This window comes from Quercus lobata, chromosome 12 (genome assembly GCF_001633185.2).
Source record: "Quercus lobata isolate SW786 chromosome 12, ValleyOak3.0 Primary Assembly, whole genome shotgun sequence".
Taxonomy (NCBI): domain Eukaryota; kingdom Viridiplantae; phylum Streptophyta; class Magnoliopsida; order Fagales; family Fagaceae; genus Quercus; species Quercus lobata.
This window is the reverse complement of record NC_044915.1, coordinates 36,686,112-36,701,504: the sequence shown is the minus strand read 5'-3', so window position 1 is coordinate 36,701,504 and position 15,393 is coordinate 36,686,112. Positions and strand designations below refer to the sequence as shown.

General features: G+C 32.9%; 1 protein-coding gene across 1 annotated transcript; it reads right to left on the bottom strand.

Moving 5' to 3' along the window:
* Nucleotides 1-2,604: 2,604 nt before the first annotated feature.
* Nucleotides 2,605-10,782, bottom strand: LOC115972335 (sugar transport protein 5). Its single transcript, XM_031092597.1, has 4 exons — nucleotides 10,454-10,782; nucleotides 4,954-5,273; nucleotides 3,567-4,196; nucleotides 2,605-3,314 (listed from the first exon to the last, which is right to left on the bottom strand). Exons 1-4 carry the CDS (start codon nucleotides 10,587-10,589, stop codon nucleotides 2,868-2,870), a joined length of 1,533 nt encoding a protein of 510 aa, XP_030948457.1. The 5' UTR covers nucleotides 10,590-10,782; the 3' UTR covers nucleotides 2,605-2,867.
* Nucleotides 10,783-15,393: the final 4,611 nt, after the last annotated feature.

The following is a 15,393-nucleotide window of genomic DNA, read 5'->3' as shown; positions in this document are numbered from 1 at the left end:
TTTTTTTTCCTCGCTATATTCAGGTGTCCCTTCATTACTTCGCCATATATTCACAATAAATGCATGAACAAATTGGACATGACGCAATCCTAAATTTCATGGAACCATGAGCACATTGATGTGTGCTAACATGCAGATGTATTTTTCAGAATTTATTGCTTTTGCAGCCATGCTTGAACATCTAGAACTAGAATCAAGCTATATCATCTCAATTGTTCTGAAAGCACAAACGATAAGGCATTTACTCATACTCATTACTCATGAATAAAGAATAATAATAATGAAGGGCACTATCTTATTTTGATCTCAACTATTAGAAATCTTTCTACTGAGGTAGATTGGGAAATCCAAGCCATTGTTAAAACTTAAAAGAGTTTTTGTCATTGCTATATAGTTTTATAATTTGGTACTGTATTTTTATTCCTAGCGATGCTACTCGACCAGTGACTAGCTAGTTAGTCCATAATGTAGCACCTTGGGCTGTGTTTTTTACTCTATGAGACTCACAGAAGGATGGGCCGGTTGGCCCCTTGGGCTGGTTTGTTTCGGCAATGAATAAGTTTATTTATTAATTTCAAAAAACCAGAATTCTATCTGATTTTATCCAGGAAAAAAAGAAATCAAATCCTCGGCAGAATATATTTTATGTTCTTCGGATAATGACGAAGAATTTGAAACAAGAAACTATATATATATATATATATATATATACACAGGGATGGACTCATATTTCAAGCTGGGGGCGGAGACAAGCAAAAAAAAAAAAAAAATTCCAATATGCATCCATATAGTATTAATAAACTATTAACCAAAACAAATACCCAATAATGGTTGATTTTTTCATGATCTACAAATAAAATTAGAGTTACATATATTATCTCACAAACAATTGTTGTTACTAACTAAAGACAAATACTAGAATCTAGGTAATATGCATGATGCATTTAATTATAAATTTAGTATTTCTCACTTCTTTTCAATTTATAAATTTATCTAATTTAGCATTATGAGTTAACAATAGACGCAAGTGTATTAGTATTATTTTCTTAAATTTGTGTGACAATTTTCTATATTATATGATTTGTTTTTATCTTTTGTCTTTGGTCTTTGCCTTTATTCATCTCTTTGTCTTTGTCTTGTTTCCATATTTCTCACACTCACCAAATCCCACTACCGACACCACCACAAGTCCACAAGCACAAATTGTTAGATTATGAGATTCACAAATATTATATTAGGTTTTGAAGGAAAGGATGGATTAAATACTTGTAAATTGTGAAGGCTAGAGCAATGAAGCTGGGGTGGGCAGATTGAACAACCGGTGGCAAGATGGGTCTCGCGTGGGCCGTGGTGGCGTTGGTGTGGCCGTTTCCCATTTGGGTATGCGACGCCAACAGTCAACAGGGACAGGCATGGGCAGAGCTGTTATTGGATAATGCCCCCCCTAAAATTTTTTTTAAATATATTACTATATTAATAGGTATTAAATTTAGCAATTTTGTTCAAAAAAATTACACTTTGCCCCCCTTAATAATGCCATCAATTCTTATTGGTTCATACACTTGCATCATTTTTTACTTATCAATAACCACTTACCACATTAGCAATTTGTAAAAATTTTGTAGTTTTAGCATTTTTCACTTTTTAAAGAACATAAAATTTAATAGATTAAATATAAAACAAAATATACAAGCCCAAAAAAATTAGTTCAACAAAAAAAATTACCAATTATAAAAATAAAAAAATTAAGTCCAATTAATTTATTTTACCCAAAACAAACAACTTGGCCATTTAAAAAAATTTAAGCAAAAATCCTTAGTAGTAAAACAGTAGACTCAAAGATCGGAAACGCCGTACACAGCTAGCAGAAACGCCCCCCTAACTCCAAGTCCTGGCTCCGTCCCTGGGGACAGATCTCTCTCTCACATGGTGGTGGAGTAAGCAGTAGCGTGAATCTCTCTAAGTCTCGCCTCTCACTCTCTGTCCCTCCTCTCTCTTTTCTTTTCTTTTTTTCCTTTATTTTTCACATTTTCGCTTGTTCCGTTTGGTTTTGCCATTTTGGACTGCTGGGTTTTCTTTTTTCTTTTTTCTTTTTTCTTTTTCTTTTTTTACTTTTCTTTTTTTTTTTAAATTTACATGGGCTGGCCGGTTGTGGTTCATGAAACTAAGGGGGGGCCCAAGTCTTTTTTTTTTTTTTTGAAAATTTTACCTCCTAAATTTTTTTTTGTTTTTTTGGGCCCAGGGGAGGCTTATATATTTTGTTTGTAGCAAAAAGAAAGAAAACCAGATTTTTATTTTTTTCATGACGTGAATTCATTTGCGTCTAATTATCGGTTACCGAATTAGTGAACAAAATGTAATGGCTCTTATTAAGGTCTAATTTAAGGAATTTTTAGAGCCACCCAAGTTAGGTTTTGAAAGGGGATCATATCATTTGTCTGCTTGTAATGGCTCATATTGAAATGAACCTTTGGGGACACAAACAATCTCTCTATGATTCATAAAACTGCATTTGCAGCAGATTAACATGAGAATGTACATTTTCTCCACAAAAAAAAAAAAAAAAAAATTGAGAATGTACCACCACCGCCTCAAAAGGCATAATTTGCAATTTATCATCAAACTATTTTATTGTTGTAAACAGTGGTGCACATTAAGGATAGGCAGTTGTTTGATGCCAAGTCAGGATTTCTCCACCCATTAAAGAGCCACAGTAAAGCATATTTTCAAATAATGGTAATTTGTCTTCTCATACTTCTTGATGTACACTCTGTACACACAACGTACATTATTTCATACATGATGTCTACATTTAAAATGTGGAATGAATAATATACAGAGAGGATCTACGGTAAGGAGTGTGAAAATCACTTCCCATCATATGAATTTTGGCTAGGCTGCCTTTGGACGAACCGACGCCAATACCAATGCTGCTCCCACACTGTATACATTGAATCCAAAGGGATTCCTTTTGTCTCCGGCAAGAAAAATGCAACAAAAATGGTCATAACTGCAATCCAACCGGCATAGAACAGGAAAGTACCAAATTTGAAGTGGCATAGCATGGTTAAAAATGTTTGGGATAACACAAAAGTGGTTGCAAAATTGACAGCAACACTAATGCTTTGGCCTGTGGGCCGTATTTTCATAGGAAATATTTCACTTGGAATGAGCCAGCTTAGAGGACCCCATGACCAACCAAATCCAGCTGCATAGGTGCACATTAGCACGAGTACTAATATAGCGTAGCCCTTTGAAATGTGCTTGGTGCCAGAAACACCTGTTGTAGCTTCTAGAACACAAGCCACCGCGACCTTCACAAATATTCCACACATATAGTGACTGAGAATCAGTAGACTGGGCTAATTTTAAATTTTAATTATAGGCATGTAGCTCAATAAAATGCATGTTACTAGAATTAACAAGTCAATGGCTTGGCCAAGAAGCAAAGAACCTAATTATTTCCATGTTGCAGAACCAAATTTTGTGGTGCATTACTGCCTTAGAAATGTTAGTAACTTAAAACCCGCATGTTGCACAACCAAATAACTAGATTTGATGCATACCTGGCAGACGAACATTTGAATCCCACCCAGTATGAAAAGAAATCTTCGACCATACCGATCAACCACGAATGTAGACACAAGGATTGATCCCAAGTTGACCACCCCTAGTATAATGGATGCTATTAAGGCCGAGTCACTACCAAAACCAACCGATTGGAAAAGAACCGGTGCATAGAATGCAATTATATTAATCCCAGTGACTTGCTGAAAAAATGGTATTGCAACTGCCATCACAAGGTGAGGCCGGTATTGTCTCTCAAATATGGTCACGAATGGCTCTTGATTAGCAGTTTTAGCAATCTCACATGACTTAATAAGATCAGCCAGTTCAGGTTCCACATCAGTGTCTTTGCCTCGGACTTTAGCAAGCGATTTCTTAGCTTGTGCAAGCTTGCCACGTTCCACTAGGCTGCTAGGTGTGTCAGATATGAGAAGTGCACCTGTTGTCATTATAGCAGCGGGTACAATCGCAAGGCCAAGGGAGAGGCGCCAACCCCAACTGTGCTTAGCAGTGCCATAGTTTATGCAATTGGCTGCAACCACCCCAATTCCTATGAAGAATTGGAAACCTGTATTGAATGCACCTCGCCATCTAGGTGGTGCCACTTCTGAGAGGTACACGGGAGTTGCCTATATGTAGCATTAGAAAAAAATGTCAATATTGTTGAAACCATCACAAAACTACGCATTACTTTTAAGTCCAGGCCTACAGGGCGATACATCTGCTCAAATCTCCAAAAGTCTAGTGAGCTAACTAACTAATGAGCTTTAACTATGGCCAAAAAGTCTTGTGAACTGACCAACTTTTAATTTTTGTTCAATTGGATGTGCGGACCACATATACTGTTCCTTCAACCTCACAAATTCATGATTAATTGTATTTGTAAGAGACCAAATTATTTGGTAAAGCAAGACTTAGGTACAATACTTAAGTGTTGTTCCTTAGATTCCCTTTTTAAGATTTTGCTATATGAATTTTTTTTCATGAGATGGAAGTGTATTTTTTAGTTAAGTAGTTACATGGTTGAATCTTAAGAGTGGAACCTAGAGAACAGCACTTAAGTACTGTACCTAAATTTTGTCCTATTTGGTATAATGTTCAAAGAATTGCCATAATTACATCCCTAAATCAAAACAAATTTGACGAGGGCCTTTCTGGCTCCTTTTCTACAATGAGTAGAAATGTATCCTAGGCAGATACAAGAAGTGAGAGAGAAGTTGTTTTGTAAAATGTATCATAGTCCTAAATTGTACATATTATATAGTATCTAATGAGGGATATAGTGATGATGATAGATGACATGATCCATTTACATTTTAAGGGTCTACACAATTAATGTGAGTCAAGATTAAACATGGTGCAAACGCCTAAACCTACATCACTTACCTGGTTAGTGAAACCAACCCCAAATCCGAGCAAGATACGACCCAAGATGAGCATAGCAACATTGGCTGCCCCACCATTGATGGCAGCACCTACAAGGAAGGTGCAGCCACCTAGCACCATGGTATTTTTGCGGCCCAATGTTGTTGTGAGCCGGCTAGCTACAAGTGATGCTGCTAACCCTGCTATGTATAGCGAAGATGTGAATGATGTTAAAACCTGGCTATCATACATGCAATACATATTTGTTTTGGCCTCTGCTGCTTTTCTCAGTATTGAAGGGAAGAATTTTTGAAGAAATGGTACCATTGTTGTCACACCCCCTGAAAATTAATGACAATCCCAGGAAAATGGTTAATTTCAGTTAAATCCAGAATTTAGTAGTGTGATTTCATGCATGCTCATTTTCATCACAGTTTATGCAACTTGAGTAATTAAACATAATTACCCTATATATGAGGTTTGTATTCCCTCAACTAAGGCCCTCAGGCATTAAGTTCAGCAAATAGGTATTGTAATAGCCTAATAGGCCTAAGTAATTAAGGTCTTCTATGGACTGATATGAGACTATGAGTGTTATCTATCTATCCTTTTTTCTAAGGGGGAACCCCTAAGCCCAACTATCAATGTATAAAAAAATGTGATGGGAAAATAAAGGAACAAAAATGGGGTGAAGAAGCGTCAATACAAATCATAGTTAATAATATGCGCGATTTATATCGCTCGTTACATGTATGTAAGTATTCTATAAATATATATGATTTCCTACATAGCCCAACACACGGTTATTGATGCAAACACATTATAACAAACTAGCATGTAACCCATGCAAATGCATGAATGCATTTAAAATTAAATATAATTTTTATTATAAAAATATAAATAATTAGTGAAATTATTATATATAAAAAAGAGTATGTAACACATGCATATGTATAAATACATTTAAAATTAAACACAATTTTTATCATAAAAATATAAATAATTAATCAAATTATTTTTAAAAAAATGTAAATATAATTAGTCGCATATTAAAATTCTTACCTAAATTTAAAATTATTTATGATCATTTTTTTAATTTTTAATAAGATAGAACGTGTGGTGATCTTTGTTGTGTGGTGATTTTTATTGAGTACATTGATTGGTTTTTTTTTTAAAAAAAAAATTATAGTTCATTAATATTAGATTCTTAGTATTTTGCACTCATTAACTCACTTGGCACAAAAATTAAAAAACTTAATTGGACATATGGCACAAACTTAAGTGGATAATTATAGTGTGGTTCCTACATAGATTTAGACACATGACACAAAATTATATTCTAATTTCAAATTCTAATTAAACTTTTTTTTAACTTAGTCTATATATATATATATATATATAGAGAGAGAGAGAGAGAGAGAGAGAGAGAGAGAGAGAGATGATAACAACCGCTATCATTTCCTAAATAAATAAAAAAGATTTATCACGGGAAATAAAATTACTCTAAAAATTCATATTTTCTATAATTAAAATTATAAAACATGTATTTAATGTTTCCATACTATGTGTCAAAAATAATTCAATTTTTTTTTTTTTGAGTAAACAGTAATACTTATTAGAACACACATGAAAATAATAATAATGTTTTAAATCGGGTTTATAATACATTACATAACCAGAGTGGCAGAGTGGCAGAGTATAACTACAAAAGGGCCTAATCTTTATAGTTGTAAACTAGGATTATAAACAGCGGACACTAAATACATACAACCAATAAAGAATTCAACTTGATTGTACTTCTATCAGCCATATAATTATTATTTATTTTACTCATATGTGTCATTATATTCAACATTAAAACTATCAATCAATATTTTTAGTTTCATGTTTTACAATTTATATTAAACATCTATATTTTCTTATTTTATTATAATATTAAAAAAAAAAAACCATCCATTATAATCTTATTATCATATATAATATGTTTGTACATATTAGATTTTAGATAAGAAAAATAAATTATTTTAATATCAGGTAATTATTATATCAGGTAATAATAATTTTTTTTGACTAAGTGAATAAATTAATACATTAAACACCATTCCCTTTATCCATTTGTTATTTGCTAGAAAACACAACTAGAAATTGAATTTTATATATATACACACACACAAACACTAAATATATTAAAGGCTTTATTGATTTTTATTAATATTTTATAAAATTATGTAAAAATACATTATCATGCTGTTAAATTGGAATATAAAAAATATTTTTTAATTAAAAAAAAGATAACTTACATTTTATTGTGGTTCTTTTATTCCCAAAATTTTCATTAAAATTCGTAATAATACATAGGCATGCATGTGTCAACTTACATTTGTTTCATTTTCATTTTTTATGTTATATTTTTAAAACGTTTTTAAAAAAATCTTGAACAGAAAATGATACATATGTGTTAGATAGAAATAACTTACTATACAGTGTACACATGTTTTGGCTTATGTGATGCCCATGTAATTATTTTCCATCAAATAAAAAATAAAAAAACCCAATAGAGTGCTCAATTGCGTTACTCTAAATATTACAAAAATTTTAAAAGTCAATTTTATAGTAGATAAGTGTGTTTAATAAATTAATGATCCATACCAAATGCGATTTCTTTTCATTTAACCCTTTTAATTTCGCAAAAGACCACCAACCCCAACCCCAACCACTCAAATCTTGCCTCAACAATTTCCAATGGTATTAACTTTGACCCAACTATGTTCAAGGAAGCTCCAACCTAAAGAGAGCTTGTTGCTTGAGGGATATTTAGGGATCTTGATTCTTGAGCCATTGCTCTTTGAATTTTCAAGGCATTAATAGATTGAATGATGTTGAGAGGTCGTTATGAAATACACGTTTGTTACACCAACAAGCTCAACACCATTCATAATTCCATATAAACCAAAAAGTGGTTGTAAACATCATTGTCTAAGATGACATACTGTGAAGATTTTAGAGTTAATCCTCCCAATTTTGAAAAATCAGTCCTTATTAAGTTTAGAACAAACCCCAAAAAAAGAGTGATAATGAAATCACTTCTCCGCTAGTTGTTAAACAGAAAGTTCCTCCTATATTCCTATTTGACATTTGCTTTCAAAGCTTCATGCTGTGTTACCAGAACCACTTACCACCACATGTATATCAAATCGGAATGTCCCAAGAAAAAATAAAATAAAAACCTTTTCAAAAAATAAAAAATAAATACAAGAAAGGTATCTAGTGCCGCAGACCCCATTTTTTTCTCGCTCTCTCTTTCTTTCTCTCTAATATTTTTTGTTTGGGTCTTGAGCTCCATTTAATATTTTACCCCCTCCCCTCGGGTATCCAACATAAGCCTATAGAGATAAAGAGCTCGTTTGGGATGAGCTAGCTTACTTGAGTTTTTAGCTTCTTTTTTATACTATTTATAGATCTCATTATATTTTTTGATATTATTGATAAGTTTTATTAAACTATTCAGCTAACTTTTAACCCCTTTTTTTTACACTTTCAACAAAAAAAATTCAAATTCAGCTTAGAGCACTAGCAATAGTGGTGCTAAATAGTTATATAGCTGTTTTTAGCACTACTAAATATCAAAATGTACCCTACAATAGTGGAGTTAAAACTATATTTTTTGGCTCTACAGCTACAATGCATAGCTACTTTTGGCTGAGCACAGTAGCTAAAAGGTAAAAAAAAAAAAAAAAAAAAAAAAAAAAAAATTGTGTTCACACTGCTTTTGTCTTTCTCCTCACTATCTCTTCCACCTCTTTGTGTGTCTCCCAATATCTACCATGCGCTCACACTACTTTTGGTTGTGATTGTGTTTTGGTGGTTGAATAAAATATTATTTTATTGTAGCGTTTATATTTTTTTATTGTGTTAAAAGTTAAAATAAAATTATTGTTGTTGGATATAAAAAGGTAAAATAGATAAAATGACTTTTGTAGTACTAAAAAGTTAAAAATTTGACTCCACTGCTGTAGATGCTCTAAATAAGTTATTTTCAAATAGACCAAAGTCCATCGAGAGCAGGGGAATAAGACTTCCAAGGGAAATGATGAGTTTAACATGCCTACTTTTCTTTTCTTTTCTATGCAATCAATCATTACTTTCACTTCTTCTATCTCTCATCATTTTCCCCTTTATCTCTTTCCTAACTCCTAATAATTTAGGAAAAAACTTGGATAATCCCAAAGCAATTTTTCAAGCTCTCACATAGGAGATGGACCCTAATATTCCGTCCATCCAGCTTTCATTTCTGCAAATTAGGCCCAAAGTGTGAACCTGACTTGAGCACCGGACCAACTTCTTTGCACAAAATTTTAATTATTAATTTTGAGAAGCGGTAGTTCAATGGAAAAAAGGGCTTAAATTTGTAGTTTGATCAATTGAAGATCAAATGAGTAGCGGCGAAATTTGAGTTAAAGAGTGAGTCTTGGCAAAAAAGGGTTTTGCAAATGGGAATAAAATTTGTGATTAAAAAAAAAATCTCAAGGACAAAGGAAAACTTGATGGAAAGTATTGAAGTTCTTTTCTATGCTATCATATTGGGTGAAGGACTTACGGCATTGGTATTTTTAGTTATTATTTAATTAAGTACACTAGCAATGAAAACGACCAAAAAAGAAAAGCAAAGACAAACCCGAAGAAAAACAAAGCAGATGAGATGTGAATCTGGATTTAGTTCAATTAAGTTTCATAATTTCCTGATGAGGCACGATAATCACTCCGTTAGGCAAGTTTTTATTGAGAACTTAGCCCGAAAAATAAAACACCAGCTTTTATTGGAAGTTCATTATTTTCTGTATCAATATTACTGTTTAAAGAGTTTTTCTTATTTGGATTTTCAAATTTTTTTTTAGTTCAAAAATATGTTTATACCCTTATGTTTTAAATAGAGACAAAATTAAAAGAAAATTTAATAAAAAAGTAACGTTAACCCTTTTAAAATATTGTCTAAAAAATAAAACCGCCTTCCTATTAATTTTTAAATTATTTTTTTATTTATAAATTAAAATTTTAAAATAAAAATTATATATATAAAATAAAAACACAATTTTTTTTTCTAAAAAAACCTCATACACGCGCGAAGCGCGTGTAATAAGGTTCGTTAAGAGCTAAAGACAAGTAAATTCACGAGTTTGGAATCTGTGACTTTCTGACAGTACAGGTAGCTAACAAAGTAACAAATTTATTACATCACATGGACATGGGAGAAGTTTATCTTGTACTTCTCGTTAAATTGTTAATTTAATGCTGTCTCTGTTTTCTTTCTCTTGGTTTGTTCTGATAAATGATAATCTTGTTCAGCAAAAAAGAAAACACTACTTCTTGTCTTTTGGTATTTTTAAAAGGATTACCAGAGCTAAAAAGCAAAAACTATCACCTCTAAGTACAATCTCTCAAGACAAAACAAGTACAAATCGAAAAAATAAAATTCACCACCATGCATATGAACACTCAAATTATGATCTGTGAGAAAACGTACCTGAAATACCGATGTCATATCCAAATATGAGGCCACTAGAGGCAGCAACGATGCAGGTGATTAACACTGACACAGTAATCTTGCCTTTGAAATCGCTGCCAGCTCCGGTAACGGCGAAACCTCCTACAGGCGCCATTTGGTTCCTTCTCTTTCTTCCTCTTAATTTCTCGGGATACAAACAGAACCCACAGTCAAAGTGATAGAGCTTTGAGTACAAGATCCCTATTTATTTGTAAGGAGTAAGGACCAATTTATAGCCAATAAAAAACTAAAGTCGTTGTGTAACTCTTACCACTGCTGTGACTCTAACAACCCAAACTTCTTTTCTTTTCTTTTCTTTTACACCTAATTTGTAAGGATTATAAGTTATAATGATGAAAAATAAATAAATGAGCACTCTGCTAAAGTTTTTTTTTTTTTTTGGCTGAAAAAAAATATATTAAATTTAATCACCGATATGGATGAACTCAAGATTTTAAGCGAGTGTCGGCCGAAGTAGCATTGTTTACGCACTGTTTATATATTATTCATGCACTGTTTACGGAACCCACATTCACTTTATTTTTTATGCACTGTTTATGTATTTATAATTTTTTAATACTATCGTGGCGTTTGGATTCAGATTATTCTGCATTTGCATTTTCTGCTTCTTCTTTTTAATACATAAAATCGTTGTTTTTTTATATAAAATAGAATTTCTATTTTAGTCTAATCTAAGTGTATATGTGTGTGAAACTCCTTTTTGGAAACTTGAACCTTGACCCTTACTCCCCACACCCTACAAGTACTTATACTTGTGAAGTGACTATCGCACCAAGGGTGGGCAGTGATCGTTATTTTTAAATACATTAAGATGCAATCATCTACTAACAAAGGCAAAAACAAAAACAAATAATGTTTTTTTTTTAATTCTAGGTTGACTAGGATTTTTTTTTTTTTTTTGGTTAAAGCATTCACAGTAATGGTACTAAAAATTTTAATTTTTAATACCTCAAATAGCTACTTTATCTATTTTACCACCTCACTTTACAATACACTCAATATCAAATGTTTTTTTTTTAATCACTTCATTTAAAATAATATAAACAACTCATTAAAATAATAAGAAAGAGAGAGAATTTGAGTTTTATAACTGAAAAAAGAGATATAATCTTGATAAAATATTTTATTTTATTTTTAACAATTTGTTACAGTCAACTGGCATTTATACCAGTTTACTGTAGTTAAAAAAAAAAAAAATTAGCTTTAACATATCTAATAACACATGATTTTTTTTTTTTTTTTTTTTTGGTAGTAAAATAGTTTTTTTGCTAAAATACAATCACTATTGTGAATTTTTTTTAATTGTTTTTGTTAAGTTTTTGGGTTGAATAGTTGTTGCACGACCCCTAACATCCAAGTCCATTTGGGCCTTAGGCCAGGGGTCCAACCTCCGTACCGCTCGGGATCCCGACCTGAGCCCACAATAACTACGAGCCTAAGCTGGGTGTTGTTCAAATACTTGAAAAGCAGACTGCGGATTCCAGCTCACATATTGCTCAGAAAGTCATCCCCGGACGATATGCAAATGTTCAGTCACATCGCCCTTTGAGTGCTAGGTAATGCCTTAGGAAACTTCACCGCCGAACACACTTGCTGTAGTGGGAACCATTTCCAAAGCCACTCATACCTAAACATCCACTTTAAATTAACGACATTGGACCTCTCATTGCACTAGTTAAAAATTAATGATAATCCCCCCACTAACAATTGGCTATAAATAGGAGAAACTAAAGAATGGAAAGGGGATGCAATTTTGCGGTGAGAAAGGAGAAAGAGAAAGAGTTTGAGAGGAAGAAACACAGAGAAAGAGAGAAAAGTGATCCCATTGAGTCTTTAAATCTAGAACGACCCAAAGTAGGATACCTAAACCCACCATACAAGTAAGTTGTGAGCCTAAGTAGGGGTTTGGCCCAGTAACCCTGTCTTTGGTGCGCACAGTTGTTATTTAAGTTAAGCTAACTAGACTAATTGGGGAAAATGATAGTCCAACTACAAAAATGAAATATAAAATAACAAAAATAAATAAATAAAAATTGGACCTAGGGGGGCCCAGGCCCCGTTGGGCCCCCACCTCGACCTGTCTCTGGTTGTCGGAGCTGCCTTTGAAATTGTTGCCACTATCTTTTTTTAATGTGATGGTTTTTAGATCCCTTAAAACACAATTGATTTAACCTAGGTAATTAGCCAAGTTGTTACTTAGTCCAATTTAACAAATCTAGGTTATCACAATAACAAAGATCATATCATGCAAAGCAGCGGAAAGATAAATAATACAAGATATGATCACCCAGGAAACCAAACCGGTAAAAACCTGGGGAGGATTTGATCTAGCTATCCTCAAGGTAAACTTGAATCCACTATCTTGAAAGAATCGAAATTCATACAATAAGACTTACAAGCCCCCACGCTCGACTTCTTATTGCTACCAACCAGTAGAACTTACTGGCACGACCATGTGCAAGTTCTGAATCCACGGACTTCTTCTTTCTTGGATTCACCACCAGATACAAGCACACCTGCTTGTATTTTCTTTAAGTTTCAATGGCAGCAATCGAGTTGATCATCAAGGTGTAGATAAAATCTTCTCCTTGAAAACCCTAAGTTTATGTAAAGGAAAGCTCCTCTAGATCTCACAAGATATTTACACAAACCGCAATATGAGCAACACTAAAACGTGGCTAGGGTTTGCCTTTTATACTTAGGACAAATTAGAAAACCCTAAAACGTTTTAAACAACTAGGGCTGAGTTGGAAATCTAAAAAAAAAAAAAAAAAAAAAAAAAAAAAAAAAAAAAACATTTTGCCCGAGATTCGATCGATCGAACCTAAGCTTCGATCAATCAAGCTAGGCCGAAATGCATAATTCTTTCTGCATTAGCTCGATTCCAACTTTACATAAAATACACAACTTTGAGCAAGACTAAAACATTTCTAAACACATTGTTTTGATCATGGTTTGCCAACAATACACATTAGAGTTCTAAATACATAAATACCTAAGTCTTTAGAACATAACATAATGTTTTTATGAAGTATAACTTGACAGTAGATACATGCTCTGCCTGTTTTCAATTTTATTTTCCCTTCACTTATTATAAATTACTCTATTCGTCCCACTTTTTTTGTCATCTATTATATTTTGAGGTGTCCTAAAATATTGTATAATTTCTAAAAATAAAAATCATTAATTTATTAATATTCCTATTATACCCCTATTAATTTACTAATTCAATTTTTTGATAAATTTTTTTAAGGGTAGTTTTGAAAATTTATACATTGTTAAAAGGTAGACAAGATAATAAATGATATTCTCTTAAAAAGTTTAATTTTTCAAACAGAACAAAAAAAGTGGGACGGAGGGAGTAATAACTTCTTTTTTTCCAAACAAGTTAAAACTATTAAAGCTTTTTTTTTTTTTTTAATGAGAAACTTGTAACTTTATTGAGAAGAAAATAAATTCAGTACATCATGAGCAACAACTGACTCAATTATAAATGAATTTTCCTCTATTCATATTACATAACCATCAATATTATCTATTTCTTTGGCATGTTTTGCTAAAAGATAAGCAAGTTTATTGCTTTGTTGCTTCACATGGGAGACTTGAACTGATCGAAAATCCTGAAACTTGTGAGCTAAACTTGTCAAAATATTGGAGACAACCATAGGAGAAGTACATAAACCCAATAGAGTATCAGTCACTACCTTGGAATCACTTTCAATTACCACATCCCTTTTATCTATATCCCACGCAAAAGACACCCCGATTTCTATAACTTTGGCCTTAATCTCTAGCAGACCCAAAGGTTGAAAGACCTTCCTTCATGGTTACGGATTACCATCCCAACCCCAGACCCCTGAATTTAAGTAAAAACTACTACATCCACATTTACCTTGTAGTTTGGAAACGTCGGTAGTGACCATGAATCATTCATCTCTATCCTTGCCTAGGTATAGCGTGGTTTGCAACCTGAAATTCAGTAAGCATGGTTCGAACTTTTTGCATCACCATTGGTGCCGATTGACGAACACTCCTATGTTTGACTGCATTTATGTTATACCACATGCACCGGGTTACCATAAAAATCATCTCCATCGTATTGGATGAAAAGCAAGTACCAAACCAAGTTCACAAATTCCCAATATCGAACTCCTTGAGTTTCAAATGCAATACCCATTAAACCCCACACTTCCTAGGCTTGCCCACACTCCCAGAAAACATGACCACTAGTTTCTTCCCCAATACCGCAAGCTTCACACCTATCTTCATCAATGTCCTACCGATGACACAAATTTGCTTAACATCATTAAATTAGTTGTTAGTCACGTTAACACTTTCCATCCAAAAGTCCTCTGTATTAATTATGAAGAAAAAAAATTCCGCCACATTCTCTTCTGTATGAATATGATATTACCCTTATTAATGACTAAAACTATTCACATATTTTTCCTCATAAATAGGAACTAGTATATGGTGTACCCGGTATATATGCTGGATACAAGATATAATTATTGCATAAATAGGGATTAAGAAACAAAAAAATATCGGGAGCAATAATTTGACATGGCTCTCTCTCTCTCACATGATCATTATCATTGACATGAGAATGGCAGCTAAAATTATTAATCAATAGAAAAAGGAGGCAGGTATGGACTGGTAGTTAAGTCATGAAGAGAACGTGTACCTTCCCCTCTAATCTCCTAACTCAAATTCTGGCGAGCAGTGAGGTGAGACGTGAGACGGAGACCGTTATCTACTACAGTATTATATGCGAAAGTAGTGTGGGAATTTTTTTTGTCAACAAGTAGTATGCTTCACGAAGTGTATTCCCGATCATCACGGGAAAGGGAATATTACGACAACGTGGGACATTACAATATTTTTTCCGTATATTTGTT